Source organism: Scophthalmus maximus, chromosome 5 (genome assembly GCF_022379125.1).
Source record: "Scophthalmus maximus strain ysfricsl-2021 chromosome 5, ASM2237912v1, whole genome shotgun sequence".
Taxonomy (NCBI): domain Eukaryota; kingdom Metazoa; phylum Chordata; class Actinopteri; order Pleuronectiformes; family Scophthalmidae; genus Scophthalmus; species Scophthalmus maximus.
Window position 1 is genome coordinate 8,645,800 of NC_061519.1, and position 17,483 is coordinate 8,663,282.

The 17,483-nt window shown below is 39.2% G+C and overlaps 1 protein-coding gene across 1 annotated transcript in view; it reads right to left on the minus strand.

Annotated features, from left to right (window-relative positions):
• Positions 1 to 17,483, minus strand: part of brinp2 (bone morphogenetic protein/retinoic acid inducible neural-specific 2) — a 177,675-nt gene that overhangs the window by 43,176 nt on the left and 117,016 nt on the right. The window contains exons 5-6 of the mRNA XM_035635611.2: positions 11,463 to 11,568; positions 1,731 to 1,967 (exon numbers count right to left, since the gene is read on the minus strand). Of these exons, the coding sequence (XP_035491504.2) occupies positions 1,731 to 1,967; positions 11,463 to 11,568 (343 nt within the window). The remainder of the gene's footprint in view (positions 1 to 1,730; positions 1,968 to 11,462; positions 11,569 to 17,483) is intronic.

A 17,483-nucleotide genomic window follows, 5' to 3' on the forward strand; every position in this document is an offset into this window, starting at 1 on the left:
GCGGTACTTCCATGAGGCCCAATGTCCCTCACTATATGTAGATAAAATCTTATCTACTCTTAACAGTTCTGTTGTTTGAGTTTTCCCCATACAACACTGAGAGCTTCCTCAGACACAACATGGAACATATAATATGCAGCATACTGAGGATAATAGAAGCTCACACATGAGGCTTTTATATAATGTGTTTGTCATTGTGAAGAAAATCAGCAGCAACTGAACTGTCATCCAAGTAAATTACGGCACATCCTCGATGACTAAGGGTTGTTTGTCAATATCATAAGTGATTGTGAACGCAGTTGGAGCGACACTCCAAAGGTGCACACTGCATAAATGGAGTGTTATTGAGAATAAAATGCAATCCACTTTGGAGCTATAAATCATCACCATCCTACCAGCTATATGTGGGACTGGAACTGGTACAGTCTTACGCAACACAACCGACGCCTCGTCTTTCTTATTCACTTTAACACCTTCACTACGTCCTCAGCCTGTCTGAGTCAGAATTAAAACTGTCACAATAAGTGAGTACATAATGATGTATAATTTCCCCGCATTGGTGATTTGGTGACTAACCCTGTAGTTACTGGTGGGTTAAAATCATATACGCTTTAAAACTACAGGTCACTGAATTCCGGGGGCAATAAAACAAACTACTGATATTTAAATAAAGGAGTCAGGCCAATTTGGGCGAAGTGCTTGTGACCATGCCAGGAAGTCTGAGGCGTGTAGCTTGTTGCATGCAGCTCTTCATCTAACTGCTCCCTGTGGCCCGAAATCGCTGCTGTCCGGCTTTGTGGGCCCTTTTGAAGAAGGATAACCATAAGCTCACTGTAAACTCATTGCATTTCCCGTGACTTCTTCATAATAAAATTCAACTCCTGTTTTGCCTGTTTTTGACTGAAGCTGCCGCAGCAGGAAATGTCCTGGGTTTTGTTTCAGGCGTGAGTTCACAAAACAGCAAATATATTTAAACTCTGCAATACTTTCATAGCCATAGTCAATCGCAAGATTGTGTTGAGACTACCACTTTAATGCCTCAAACTGCAACTCATTGATGTGTTAGATCTAAGGGATTAATTAGGCACATGCTCAATTTTTTTGTCCCGGAAATTATACAGAAAAACCTAAAAGTAGCCAAAATCATGCATGGGACAAGAAATAGCAGCAGATGAAACATATCAGATCTGTGTGGGACTGTAACTTTCCTCAAATGAATACATGAAACACATCAAAACATCATTTTACCATCATATAGTCTACACTGCTTTCACAATTTGAGGTTTTACTAGCGCTCTTGTTTGTTGGGCCTCCTTCCTCTGCAATGGTACAATGACAGCGAATGGAAAGTCTGCAACACCAGCTGTTCATTTTGAGGAACCAACTCCTAATATGGCAGCGGATGTACAGTGGACTTGCTTTAATGCACATTCTCTTCTGATGGTTTTCACAAAACTGGAATTGAATGTGTTCAATGGGCTGGATATTCTCATTTCTTACCAACCCAAAACTTTTCCCGTCAGAATAATTACAAATATGCTAGAATCACATACTAATTATACACAAAGTAGCTTTAATATAGTCTCAATTAATTATTTCTTAAACAAGTGTTACAAAGTTCCCACAGTCATGCATTAAATTTGCCATGATTCCACACAACCTCATCATAAGCAGTTAGTTCACCTCTACGCCAACTCATCAAGTTTCATGTAAACCATCACAGCGCTTACCTGATTCCATGAACTCTTGGTTGAGGCCGCTCCAAGCATCTTTGCTCTTCTCCAGGTTCTCCTCCATGACCTTGATGTCAGCGAAGGGACAGTTGCACTCCGGGAAGCGGGGGGAGCACCGGCACCAGCAATCGTTGTTGCGGCAGAGCAACTCGCCCTCCGAGTTGCAGGCCACATAGCTGAGGGCTGCCTCCACAAAGCGCCCACGCAGGAACTCTGGAAGGACATCTTGCAAGCCTGGGAAAAAAGGGAAAAAGGAAAAATGAAATGCATGCTGAGGTATTTCTTAAATTTCAGAATAAAGTTTTTTTTGCAAGCTCACTCAAAATTTGTACGAGGCTAAAAGTGTAAGAATTGCACTTGACGGCTTTGTGCATGCAATTAATTTCTTGAAATGTAAAAAAAAAAAAAAAGGTTATGAAGAAGACATTCTTAACCTAGCTTTTGCACCTGCCATGTCATTTCTTGTAGGATTATTCATTTTTGACACATCAGGGTGATGAAAAGGATATTTCCTTGAAAGCAACAATCGTTGCAGCGTTATCAACAGTTGCTGGAGGAAAATCTGGTTTTAAAATGCACCTGTTCTCCAACTAAATATTCCTGTAATGGACGTACATTGTTACATATGTAACATGAAATTCAGATATATCATGCATTCAGTCCACGACATCGAAGTGACAGCTCTAATTCAAGCTCCAGTATACACTTTAGAGCACAGCTATTTAAATTTCCATCTGCAGCACAGTGTGCATACTATTATACTTGAATATCGCATAGTGATGCTGACACTAATTACATGTCTTATCATGTCTGTGACCAAATAGAATTGACATTTGCAAAGACATCAGCTTGCTGTATCTAGTGTGTGTGTGTGTGTGTGTGTGTGTGTGTGTGTGTGTGTGTGTGTGTGTGTGTGTGTGTGTGTGTGTGTGTGTGTAGTTGTCATTTTAACATCACAAGGACAAGAAAATTGTTTTTTTTTCTCCTCATCATTTCCAGTGGTAGCTCTTGCTTCAGGTACTGTGGTTGGATATACAATAAGGGTTGAAGTCGGCCCAGAGGCATGTTTTGGTAGCTTTGGGACAACTGTCAACTGTAGTCTGCGGTTTCCATAAACAACAACCGCAGTTCCATGTGCATGTTGTTTCCCATTATTTCTGCTTCCTTACAGTATATAATGGAGATGGAATCATGGAAGCAATTCCATTTGATCTATTTGCCTAAGCCTTATTTTTAATTTGAATAAACCAAGGAAAACAGACGTTTTCTAATGAGAGTGACGTGAGGCTCAATAAAATAAGTGGAGTAATAATAACTGGAAAAATAGAAACAAATTACTAGAATTTTTTTGTCTATATTAAACAAATGAAATGAATGAGTGAATGAGCGCAAACACCACATTGATATTTTGCAATGCAAACAACTACAGCTAACTTCTCTTCGTCACAGACATTGACACATAACAGCAAATTAAATGTGGCAATGAACAGCAAATGTTTAGTTTTTTCCTGAAAATGACTTTACTTTGTTGACACCCCAACCCCCCGTCCTCAGCAGGCAGCTTTTGTAAGATTTCTGAATATGTCTGTTGGTCCATGTAGCCCTGTCTGTCAAATAATCATCGATTTGTGGAGTCAAAAGCTTTCCCTTTCTACTTCACAGTCTCATTCTGGATAATTTTCAACATCCGAGGTGATCCTACTGTGCCCTGATATGAGTATGCATGTGCTCTCCTTTGGTATTTACTCTTTCAATGGCCTGGAAAGAGATGTAATTATTCACATTTTTCATCTCCCATGCTTTGGCAGGACGGAAACACAATCAGCTGCATTCTCTCTCTCTCCTCCGACTCGTTGCTTGTTTCCTTCTTTTCTTTCACACTTTCAGCTAACTCTGGGTTTATAAGGACTATGATGACTCATTTCCTTTTACTAAAAACATTGGAGTTTCTTACAAAAAGTGTCACGCTATTCTGTCTTGAGTTATCTTAATGCTCTGAATATTTAGAGGGGGGAAAAACAGACCCATCTTTTTCATTTCCATGTTAGCCAACTTGCATAATAAATGTTTTTAATTGACAAAAACATCTCAGCTCAAGGTCCACTAACCGAACAGGCTTTTAAACTACGCTTTAACCTGATGTCAAATCTATTTTTTTAATCTTTTTTTGTCAAAGTACTGATTATGTTAAGTTTCAGGATACAGTTCCATGATGGATCCGAGGGGTAGGGACAAACAATCAGATTATGGTCCTATTACAATAAACAAGTTAACATGAAAAAAATCTGATATAAAGAAGAAGTTTTTGTTTGATATTTCAAATATTTAAATAATGTGAAACACTATTCCAGCCCCAATAGTCACGATAGCAACTGTGTATATTATGAAAGTAAGAAGAGGTAAATCAGTGGGGCTGTCAGCCATGAACTTCCCTATTCTTCCACCTCCTTTCATCTTGCAGCTTTTCACGTGTTGCTACTGCAGCAATGGTACATCTCAGTATGTCACATGTGTCTAGGGTGACTAATAACCTATATTTGTCATTGCATATCATGCAACATAAGCCCCAGCAATGCAATTAAGTCAGCGTGCAAGTTGCTGAGGTGGGAACAATATGGCAGGCTTCTTCTGGTTGAAATAGGCCTTCAACGTGATTTTTTCTGAACTGCCAGGAGAGTGAGGGGGATTACCTGAATAGGAGTCACATCCTTGCACATTTGATTGGAAGGCAAAAATGAAATGTCTTTTCACCAGCCAAGCAATCAAGTGAGCACATCACTGTTTGAATGTTTTCTGCTAAAGTATATTTAACTGTCAACCACCCTGTAACCTGTATTTCATTTCATACCTGTGTGAATTTGAAATACGATATTAACCAAGCTGGTAATAGGTTTTCAAATGAAAATAAGTACATTTAAAAAAAACAAACATAATATGTCTAAATAATTTACCTATTTCATTGTCTCTAAAATGTATATTCAGTCTTCCTATGTCAATCGGTATGCCAATAGGTTGCTACCCTCTTTTTTCTATTTACATCCTATATAAAACAAAATTATTAATAATAAAGTGAATTTCATTAATTGTCTCTGTGACAATCAATTCGATAATCAATTATCGATTAGTCATCAATCCACCTTAGTGTTTTTTGTATAACGTTTAATTACAAACACACTGAGTATCAAACTCTGGACTGCCTTTTGATGATAAAAAGGATTTTAGATATTATGGATGAAAAGGTCTTTCTGACTTTACTTTTTAGCTCTTCTAGGCGTTCCTTTTCCACTCCCCATGATGAATTTCAGAAAAAGAGAACCAGTGGTTATCTCCTTTTGATGGGGGCTTTTAGGGTCCTTACCCATAAAGCTTTGCCACCATACAGCCACAGATTTATATCACCCCAGAGATCCAGAAAGAGCAGACCCATGGTTCCGTCTCTTTCTATCTCTCAGTCTCCAGCAGGGACCGAACTTTCCATTTTGGGCAATTCGAAGCTCTTAAGCTCATCCCCCATGATCACCACCTCTCTGTTATCAGTGCGTGTATGTGTTCGAAAGTGCTTGGTCCACTACACTGGAACTCTTGGCTGTGGAACAGATGGTGGTGCTGGTATCCTTGGACTGTGCTCCTGCTCTCAGTGTGTTATGCTTTGGCAGTGACACACATTCTTACACATTACGTTACAGGCTGCCAAAGATGCTGGCGTATCACACGCTCTCTGTCTCTGTATGCTTATCTTCATAGCTGCATATCTTTTCCCTTTTCACTTGTGACATTTCACATGTAGCTGGGTTGTTTTTTTTGCCAGCTGTTCTCTTAGCTATAAAGTGGATGCAAAATGCAGGGTATTCATTTTGGTAAGAGATAAAGCCTGATTGGGATTGAGTGAGTTGAAGCCTATTGCTCTTTAAGTTACAAGGATAAATTGCCTTCCTTGTGGAAAGTACCGAAGCAGGAAGTTTCCTCCAGCACTCTCCCCCTACCTTTCTGTAGCTATCCCCGTCTTTAAAAAAATCTGTATGCACTTGATAAATTTCTCAGCTTGCAGGAACTCACTTGACTCAAGTGCAGCATAGCGTCTATCCCTTGGCCTTGCTGCTGCTATTGATGGAGTTCCAGCAGAGTTCTAAAGGCGTGTTTGGGGTGCGTTAGGGGATGATCTCTAAGAGGTTTTCCCAGAGTCCCTCTGTGAAGGTCAAAGGACTGAGAAACTATCTTGACAGCCTATTTTGACACTGGGAGCATGCCTATATTGTGTTCCAGGGAAATCTATAGACTCATATCTCCATCGCTGGGTTGAGACTGTTATAGAATAGAATACAATAGTATAGACTTTATTGGGGATATTCTTTTGTATTAAGGTACATTTCTTATGGTCATGGTCAATTGAGAAAACCTTTTTTAAAGTGGATTTCCAACAGAAACTTCTCCAGGGGAATTGGAACATTTGGTGGAACTGATGTTTCCACCATAAAAGCCAGGTTCTTAAGGTGGCACTTTTTGAAAGTTAAGGAACTCTTGAAGCTATAATTGGTCAAATATGCAAGCTAAATGTGTCAGTCGAAAAGATTTTTACAACTGAAGAATCTATGGAACATGAAGGGCAGAAATCACAGTGTGCCAGAACAATTTTTAGCCTTGGGAATGTTTCGGACATTAGTTACTGGGAAATTAAAAGATTTGACGGTGAAGCCAATTGAGTTTAGCAAATTTCTCAAGACACTTCTACATATTTTCTGTTGAAGCTTCACTGGACACACGGGATTGAGTATTCAATGGTGTCATTCAAGTTCAAGTACAGCATTACAAATATACCTGTGGTTGACAGAGCTGTTCAATGTTAATGTTTTTGTCTGGCAATAGGGTTGCTTTTTGTAAATCTATCATTTTAGTCATTTCTGCAAGATTGCACAGAGAATTGGCAAAACACCTTTGTGCTCTTCAATGTTTGAGAGCTTTACAGTGCCTATGTTGCAGGCCTTGCATGGTAATGAAATTTATTATTATTATTATTATTATTATTATTATGTGGGCAGCCTGATCGTCAACATGAAAACAAAAAAGAAGATGATATGTTTAGAAGCATAAGAGTTTTTTCCACCAAAAAAAAAAGTCAGGTATAGGTGCCCAGGAGCTGGCACCGGCTGGCTCCACAAAAGTCCCCAACAGTTGGAAGCACTGACATCAGTGACTAATGCAGGGGCAACCAAAGTAAAATATCTGCCATTTGAGGAAACATGAGCGAAAACAGCAACTGCAAGTTACTTTCCAAAAGCTTCAAATGCAGGATGTACAGACTTGAAAAAAAAGCACTCTTACAAGCACCATCCTGGTAGAAAGGAGATATACAAGACTATTTTTTTTGTTTCTTTGGCCATAATGCATGGTTTGAGTGGAACTATGAAAGAAAAATTATAGTTTACAACTAGTGTCTTACTGTCCTCGTTTTGGATGAACATAGTTATTATAATTAGCTATCAATATCAATAGTTATCAATACCCTTACTCCAAGGCAATTTCTTTTTTTAACCTCCTACCCTTAACTACGGGAACCACATGGGGATGATGTTTGCTGTCCTGGTTCCACGATGGTGGAACGAGCTATCCATTGACATCAGGAAAGCAGAAACCCTACAAACTTTCTGTCACAGACTGAAAATTCACGTGTTCAGACTGCGAATTTAGTCCATGAATCATTAAAACAGAAAAAATACATCTAAACTGGAGGATGTGAAGACGTTTTGCCTATTTGATGGTTGGTTGAGTGCATGGTTGAATGCACTTATTTTCATTTTCTTTGGACACAAGCATCAGCTAAATTAGTTTATTGCACGGTAATGTTGGTAACAACACTGTTTATGGAAAAGTATAATTATTGTGAAAAGTTTACCAGGGGGTCAGGCTGTAAACTTTCTTTAAACAAGAATTTAGTTTTTTCCTAAATTGGAAGTTTTTTTACAACGTGTCTGTTTGTTGAGTTCTACAAAATATTATCCAGTGAGTTATTTTACATATTCACATTGTGGTGAGCATGGAGTTGCTTCTTTTAGTTTTGCGATTATGTGAACTAAAGGCTGTCCAAGCCTAATAATGCTCTGGATTCTACATTATGTGTCCCCGTTGCTCCCCACACAGTCCTCTGTGTTGTTTTTGTCAGGGTTGCTCTTCTTGGACTCTTGATGTGTTGCCGATGCACTCATACTCAAGTACACCACCCACACATGCATACTCTCTCACACACACACACACACAAACAAATTCATACACCCAACGGAGCTGCACAACTGATAACCGAATAGGTTTAATTTTGAAGGCAAAAAGCTTTGCAAAAACATTCAATAAAGATAATAATGATTTCGCAACTCCACTTCAAAGCACTGCATTGACTCAAGGCTAAAGCCGGGCTGTTTTTGTCAGCCATTAATGATGAGAGATGGGTAGCCTCTGTTGGCACCAAAGCTGTGGTCTTGATTTAACAGAAGCATATATGCACATGCACGCACACAAACACCCAGGCAAAGCCTAAAGGTACACAGGGTCGTGCAATTAGGAGACGGATCAGAAAGAGTAAGAACAGTGGAGTGTGGGAATAGAAAATAAAATGTAACACCCTTGTCCTACAACTCAGATTGTGTTGCTGTTTCTTTTGATTTAGCAGTGGTGCAGAGGTTCAAATGCAAAGAAGCTGTGTAAGTCGAGTGGTTCCTCCTGCTATTGGAGGAACGGAGGAATTACTGAGAGGCACTCATCCCTACGACTACAAAAAACCAAAATAAAAACAACTTGCATGACCTAATTTGTGCTGATTGGGCTCACGGGAAAAAGAGTTCTGAATTCTAGTTAAATGGAAACGGATCAAGCTAATTGGGTGGAATTAAGAGGAGAGTTTACCCTTGGACATTGCTGTGGTTGCACTTTCTCCATTTCCATTAAACAAAAATCATCATAGAACAAACACATCATACATTACAGCATTAGTTAATACAAAGGAAAGTCTTAGCCTGCAGCTGAGGGCTTTTCCCCTCCTCACACTTCTACCTAATTATCAGTACGGTCCTGAAAGAGGGGGGAGTCTCTCCACCACATGGGCTTCATATTGTTGAGAAATTTTATTTTAGTAATGACAGATTAACCTACAACCAATAACTTAATGGACCCAGAAACACAGCCTCTTAAGGACTGGACCTGACAACTGAGATGTTTAAACACATTTCCTTGTACATCTTTTTTACATAACCAGGTTCTTAAAATAACAAACCCCTTATCTACCAGTTTTTAACCACATGAGCGATGCTGGTATGTGTGCTTTGTTTGTGGTCCTTTCTCTACTTTGGCAATGATGGAAAAGGGTCAAGTCAGGTATATTCATCAAAAATGACCTTCATAATCCAATCACAATCATTGGTTGTTTATAAGCAATGGTGCTTTAAATCTTTTGGGACTGCACTAACAAAGTCCATAGCTGAGTTTTGACCATTACACTCTTGGTAATCTATAACCAACTTTAAAGCAAATTGTTACATGCTTCAAAATGTTCACTCTTAATTGCTCACATTATAGGCATCATCCAAACAGAAGGACCTATGAGGAACGATAGTTTCTAAAGTGGCACAATTTTTTAAGGTTTCAATTATGCCAGCAATGAAAACTGCACAGCCCCTTGTGAACAGGTGGCATTCCCCAGTAGGAAATATAAAAATAAAATATTTGTGACGACTTTGAGAGAATTTTGCAAATGCAACGTTCTGCAAGCAAGACAGAAGAATCTAACAGATTGAGGGAAGAAAGACAGGAAAAAGGACAGAAAAATATTGCATGTCTGTCTGTCGTAGGTCAGCGTAGACCGGGCTTATTGGAGCAACCCTCTGCCGCTGAAAACAAGGTTGATGAAAAAAACAAAACAAGAAAAAGGCTAATAGTGGGAAGATTATTCTCTATGTGTTTGTTTGATGCACTGTTAATGTAAACACTTAAAAAATGTTAAAATTAGTGCAGCGTTAACTTTACTGATTCAGTCATTGATATGTGTTATAAAAAATATATACATTTCGTGGGTAATCAGTATTTCGGCTCTTCTTATGGCTTTTGCTCTGAAACCAGGCCATTCTATTTTACCTTGGATGCCACACTGCAGCCGGATCTCATATGCTGATAATACTCATCATTTCAGAAGCAAAGGGGACACAGACTGCATTCCAACAACACTATTGCCATTGGCCTCACAATGGAGAAGCAAATTATGCTTCAGCGTTGGAGAATTCTGAAGTGCCCTCTGTGAAGTGGTGGCTCAGTATGTGACACCTCACACTTGGGATTAGGTAGAGTCTCAAGGACAAAACCCCTGTGACTAGAAAGTGTGGTCCCTCTCTGTTTGTAAGAGGCTACAGGTCAGTGCTAGTGATTATTCCTCATATGATAGTTCTGAAAGGAAAGGACAAGGCAAGGTAGCAAAGGAGGATTATGGGTTTGTGATATTAAATTCTTTTATTTAAGCTTTTAAAATATTTTTGTCCCTTCAAGGATATTTTCTGATGATGACATGATAAAAAATTTGAGGCAATGCAAAATGTATTGGCGCAGTACAGCTGTATTTTTGTTTTAAGAGCTCTACCTCCCGCCAGGACCAGAGTCAAAATGACTACAGTATACGTGTGTACATGAATTAAGAAAATAATGAATGAATAAAAGTAGCACCACTGATTTATCCTGTTGTAATGGATTAAAAGGAATGATATTTCTCAAAAAATCAATGCAAGAAAAAGAGAGATGTTAGAGAAGCCTGCACCTAGACTAATACGCCATGAAAACATTTAAGTTACTTCATTACATATAATGGCAAATGAATGCTGGGTAGATTGTCTCCTCATGAGTTCATCAGCTACTATTGACCTAAAACGAATCAGAGATCTTCACTGAGACACACCAACCTGCACAGGAGTCATATTTACCCGAGGTTATCCAAGGAGAAACACTTGTTCTGTCATCTTCAAAATAGGGACATGTTTCTCCTTCACCATCTTCAGCAATTCAAGTCTCCTTAAGTGGCTCATTTAAACCAATTTCCTTGTTGTTTGCATACTGAAAAAGAATTTTCCTAAACACAGTGTGTTTAACTGAAGATTAAAACATTGGTGTGGAGATCACTTCAGACGATAGTACATTTTTGATACTAGTCTAATGCTACCAAGCATTAAACTACACCTCAAACTAAATTACAAAATGTGTTGCAGACAGAAAATAGAAGTTTCTTATTCCAACAATATACTGTAAGTTTTTTTTTCAAACAACAAGGCTAGTTTGTGGTTTACAATTTGAGCTTTACTTGTGCACCGAGTTTTCCAGGTGCAACTGGAGTTGGGTTGGGTTCAGTGGTAAGATAACAGATTCCCCAGGAGAGTGAGAGCCAGCGAGGCAGAACAGACATATAAACTACTGCAGCGTAAAATAAAGGGTCATCCTGCCCAGCTACTACAAACTGGAGGTGAGAGGATTGGTCATATGGTGGATGGAGATGGTGGTGTTGTGTGTGTGTGTGTGTGTGTGTGTGTGCATGACAAAACCTATCCTCACAGTGGACCTTTTCTTTAGCGTTGTGACTTGTGTGTTGGTACGTGTGTGTGCATTAATTAAATAAGTTTACGTTAAAGAATGTGTGTGAGTGTTTGTCTGTGTGTGTGTGTGTGTGTGCGTGCGCGTGTGTGTGTGTGTGCGCACGCTATCCAGCCTTACCCTTTAGGTGGATCTTATTTTCTGGGCTGTGCACCAACACAGAGCTTACTGAATCCAAGCTGTCGTAGTTACTGCAGCCGAGAGGACCCGTCCTTGTTTCAGTTACCTGGGAAACAGAGGAAGGACAGATCTATTCACTGTATATATATTTATATACAGTGAGTGTTTCACAATACCACATTAGCAGTGAATGCCCACTAAATGCCCTCTGTCAGTAGAGTAAACTTTTGCTACACCTGCAGCCTCAGTTGCATGCGTTGTGCAGCCGTGTCTTGGCGGACAATGAGAAGAAGAGACATTGAAAAGGAGCAAGGTAACAAGTGCAGATGTCTGTAAAAGATGGTTTAAAATTTGATTGAAACAAATCTCATAGAGGGAAGGTAACATTCAGTTCTGTCTTTCATACAGAATTATGATTTTTTTCCCCCCCTCTGAATAACATTCCAGAAAATAAGAAACATAACAAACAAGCAAACATTTTTTGGTCGTCACCAACTCCTGACAGAAATATCCAACTGTTAAGAAACTAAATGCTTCACTTTGTGTGAAGTTAATACAAATGTTCTGAGTTTGGGGCCCCTAAATGGTGACATCAACCCTGACCTCCTCCATATACACATTGATCTATATGCCAAGAAGAGGGCTTTGTCATCCGAACATTTACTTGTGCAGTTTTGTTGCAATTGCTGAAACTACTTCTGCCGTTGTTCTTCTTGGGTGGATTTGCCTTGTTTAACCTCTGTTCAAAATCTGTAGATAATTTGAATATGCTGTAGGATGTATAGTTCACAGGAACGTGACGTCGGTGAGGGCAAATGAGAGCATATAATAGTGTTCAATCTAATAGACATAAGCTTTCAGTTTCTGTTGGCAGGTTGGTTGGCAGGCAGGCAAAAAGAAACTTGGGAGATCCAAAACGCAAACTCAGGCGGCAAAACAGGCAAAAGTGAAGCAATGGGAACAAATAATAAAAAAACAGCGCATGAGGTAACAGCAGGTAACACGAACACAAACAAACAAACAGTCGAACTGACAAAGAAGTCTCGGATCACAGAGACTAAACACACAAGGGAGCCAGAGATAATTGGGCACACGTGAAACACAACAGGGAAGGGCAGACAATCGCTAAAGCGATACACCAGACAACGGGCAGGGCTGTAAAAGACACAAAGAAAGGAATAACATATTAACACAGGAACAATTTCATTAAAACTGAACTACAAATCCAAAAAATTGGACCAAACAGAGACTTTCAGAAAGTCCACAAAGTCATGCAGATCCTACAGTCTGAGAGAATTTTGTAATCAGTATTAAGTGAATATCAATGTGACTAGTACACTTGCCTCTATACCTGATTAACACAAGCAGACTGCTGGACTTTATTTTCTTTACCCAGATTGCATATTATTTTGCAATCATAGCTCTCATATTCCTGCATAATTTAGCTATACTACTACCAAAAAATAATTCTGAATGGATCAAAGAACAATGAAGTTTAAATCATTCTATGTCCCAAATAGTATAAGTAGATGCTCTCCCTTTGAAGAAAATGTATTTTACCCACCACATAATGGCAAACAGACAGAGCGAACAGCGATATCAGCAATATATTGTAACTGCTCTGAAAACAGATCAGCAAAAAAAAAAACGTACCAGCAACTTGATATCCTTAAATATATTTTATTAAACTGTATTCATTTGTGTATTTTTTTTTCAATGCCATCAACATTTCAGTCGTCATGCACTCTGTCTAAAGAAGAGAGAAACTCACTCATTTGCCTCAAAAGGAACTACATGCTGGATTTTCTCTAATGAGAAAGTTACAAAAATTCGAAGTTTGTCACTTAGCTGAAGGGAAGTCCCTGAAATTGATACGGGCAATGTCATGAAATATTAATTATAGCACAAACGTCTGACCTGGATATCAGTGCTGCCGAGATACTGTACATGTCATGGAAAATATGATACATTTACAATCTCCTAGTTTCCATGCTGTGCACATCTGGTACACTGCTTTAGGGCTGCAAAATGGACAAAAAAAATTATACAAATGTGGCGAGTGAAAAGTCAATTTTATATAAGAAGACAAAGGGTAAAAATTGGAGAGACATTTTCAAAGTCAAGCCCAAGACATAAATAACAGGACAAAAGACAAAAAGCAAGGATACAACAAATATATTCATTCCGGGAATGAGTGTTCAAGATAGGACAATTAGCATTAGGAGATGGATAAAGCCATTCTCCTACTAAATCACTCTATTTGGCAAATGATGCAGCCTGTTTGAATTTGCCGTCCTTTAAACAGCCTTTTTCCTCCTCACATCTTCAGATTCGTTCTTGCATTAAGATTGCATCTATTATCAAAAGAGATGGAAGTTACCTTCAAGGCGCTACACGAGATACACATCTCAAACATCTTTCGAATATCGTCTCACTGAGATGGAGCTAAAGATTAGCGAGAGGCGAGGGCGAGTTGTAAAGGAGGATTAGTGATTGGGTAGTTGTTTAAGACACAGATGTGGTCACAGATAATCTCTGTTTTAATAATAATAAAAGAAGAAACTGTTGCATCTCTATCTTTATTGAAATGTAGTGATATTGGTGAACAATTTCAATTGGAAAGAAGTCAGTAAATTATCAGTGCTGATGCAAAGACTCAAAAAAAGGTTTTAAAGAAGTAAAGAGAAACTGCCAGCCAAATGAGGAATACTATAAAAAAAAAGTATGACTAAAGACATTGCTTTGCCATATAGAGCTGTTCCAGCAGAATTTTTCTATGCCTAAAAATAGATTCAAACAGAACAATACCATTATGGTTGTCATCACAATCATTTTTTATATTGACAATTAGATTAATTGATGAAATATTAGTCTTCTGATATGTTGTGCAGTATTATCTCATCACTGACCATGAAGCCCCATTTGGATGGGCTTGAAATTGCAGGCAGATTTGGGGAATTAAGTATTTACTGTGCTCCTCTGTAAGATTACTCATCATTCTGGATGGCATGTTAACCATGGTGAAATTACAGGCTGCAGTCCCCTATAAAAAAATTAAATAACAGAAGAGTTGACTTTGGGGCAATGAGTCTGCAGGAGGTGAATTTGCTTCGGACATCATACTCATCACCCAGACATAAAACACGCAGTCATGTCATTCTGTGTGACTTCCCCAAGGTTTTCATCATCTCCAGTGAAAAATAATGATTTCCCAACTCGTCTTTCACATTTTTTAGGAAACTGTTGCCTCTCATTCATGTTTTTGTGTCAAAATCACATGGCTGTTTTGAAAAAAAAAATAATTTTATGTCTGTGGGAAATATGCTTGCGTATTCTTTTAGCTATCATATAGGGAGAACATGGCTGTATATGTATCTATACCCCCATAAGGAACTCAATGTTTTGTATTAATACAGTTGGTTTAAACTGTGGCTCATTGAAGTTTCCACAAAATAATACTTATGCCAGAGCTGAAAAAGCATTGCAAAGAACAGGCTATTGCTTTCGTTTCATATCATTGTTTTTATCCTTTGGGCAATTTGGCAAACGTAGGCCTAATATACAGCACATGCTGTTCAGAGACCAAGGGAGTAAAACATTTTGAAAAGTTTGCGCAGTACTAGGTGTGCTGCTTATGCTTTGAAAGCTGTGCTTGGACTTGGGTACAATTACCAGACTACTTTCAAGTCAAAGCGAGGAGTCAGCTTAAGAAATGATTAGAGTTTTCAGAAAGGGGTTGTAGTATGAGCCACAGCCACCACTCATCTGGATTGGAGCCTACAGCTGACCAGGCCATTCAGCAGTGCTGTAGTTAAGACTACCTTTGTCGACTCCAAGAAAAGTCCAAGACCAGTATTAGTTGGGATCGAGTCCAAGTCAAGTCCTAGTCCAAAGAGGTTCAAGTCAAAGTCAAGACTGAATCCATGGTGTTGGAAACTGGATTTGAATGCGGGGCCCCCAGCACAACAAAAACAATGTTTTTCTTGGGTAAGGCTTGATAAAATGGCAACAGCTCTGCAGCCCCAGACTTCCAAAGTCCCCCAAAGCACCAGATTGACTGCACAGCGGTTGTTTTATGGAAATTTAAATAACTCCAAAAAAAGATTATAGAGGTGCAAAACGTCTCAGTGCGGTTTCCCAGCTGATTTTGGCTCTTGACGACCGCAGCGCTGTGGTAAAATTACTCTGCCTTCCTCTGCGTCACACAGAGCCGGTTTCTCTCTCACTTCCAACCAGCAGATTTCACGCTGATGTTACAGACATTCTTTATTTGTCTCAAAGAAAACTGCAGTCTAAAGTAGATGTGACTTAGGTTCCTCCAATCCATTGCTGGAGATAAAGTTAATGTACTGTATTTCACTCCTACTCGACGCTACGGCGACACAGAACCCAGAGGCGTACATGGACACAGGTCAAGTACATCCCACTCGGTGTCTCTTGCTCTTGGGTGATGAGTTGATCTGGCAGAACAGGGCACGGCAGGTGGCTTGCATACCAGATATCCCCATTTAGCAGAAACATGGAAAGGATGAGCCCCTCCAAGTGGGAGTAGCTGTGTATTTACTGTGGATGTGCTGGTTAATGTGTGTGCATGTGTGTGTGTGTGTGGTGCACGCGTGTGTACACGTGCGTAGGCGGAGGTGCAAAATCTTGGCTGTTGCTAAAGGGAGGGACTGTCTACCTTCCTGTCAGCATGACAGCTGTACTCTTATCACCATGAACAAGTGAACCAGTTCACATTAGCACGTTCAGTTAATTAATGCTGGTGACAGGGAACAAAGCTAATTGATGCACATGCAGCACATCTGAGCTCATACCAGCTCATCTTAGAGCATTAAAGAGTTGAGTAGTATCTTGAAAACATATTTTATGAAATTCCATCATGCATATGCAGCAACACTAGGTATTCCAAAATCCTATTGCATTATTAATGCATATGCTTCATTAGGAGAGTGTAGAATATGGGCTCATTTAAAGAGTTAAGTTGAAGAGTTTTAGACACGTACTTTGGGAAAAGTGACATTCCTCTTTTATACTCTTACTCACTCACCTCTAAGTGTGAAGTTTGAATTGAAGTCCAAAATCCTGAATGTCCAAGTTTTAAGAGGACAGTGACTTTTTGTGGCCTGATGTTGTACAGTATACGGTATGTGGTGGCACAGTATTGTTCTATGTTGACAAGTTATAGATGTTTAATATAGTGGTTTGGACATTCGACCTTGGTGTCCACTAGACACATTGTTTTGGAGGTTTTCAGTGCATGTCCAAAAAGGTTGGAGACAATGGGGTAGATCCAAAACCATATGTTATGTATTTCATTTGGCTTGAAAATACCATTGGATCCCTCAGGAGAGGCTGAAGGTTGTGGTTTAGCCTGCTACTAGTCAGTCCAGCAGAAGAAAAAACACAATTTTGGTATTGTGTTTTTCACGTCAGGTGGCATGCATACACATATAAGTCACTGAACTGACTGTTATAATTCAATATATTGTTTACAATAAGATATACAGCCGTCTGTAAAAATCAAAAACCAGTGACCAAACTGACAGGAACATTAGTTTGGAAACAGTCTGAGGAAAAGTTAGGAGCCCTGGACAAATTCATTCCAATTATCCAGCAGATAAACTGAATGACATGCAAGCAAAGAGACATTTCTTGAGAATAAATAAAATTCTCAAGAACTGGACTGTAATTCTGGTGAATGCCATGTCTGACGTTTTAGGCTAGAAAATAATATGGAAGCTACAAATCCACCTAACTTTGTGTCTACGCTCCAATATGAAGTGTTTGTCCAAGAGATACTTGGTCCCTGTGCCTATTTGAGCCCCAGCACACTGTACGGAATCTGCAAACAACACATCCTGCTGTATGATTGTCCATCTTTTCAGCTCCGATATGAACATGACAGCTGCCCTCCACATTTTGTCTGGGGTCGAAAAAAGTAGATTTAAAATATACGTTCTTATCTGATCACAACGGCAATACGTAAGTGTCAAATGCTTTTTTGGGGGGGTTGGCATT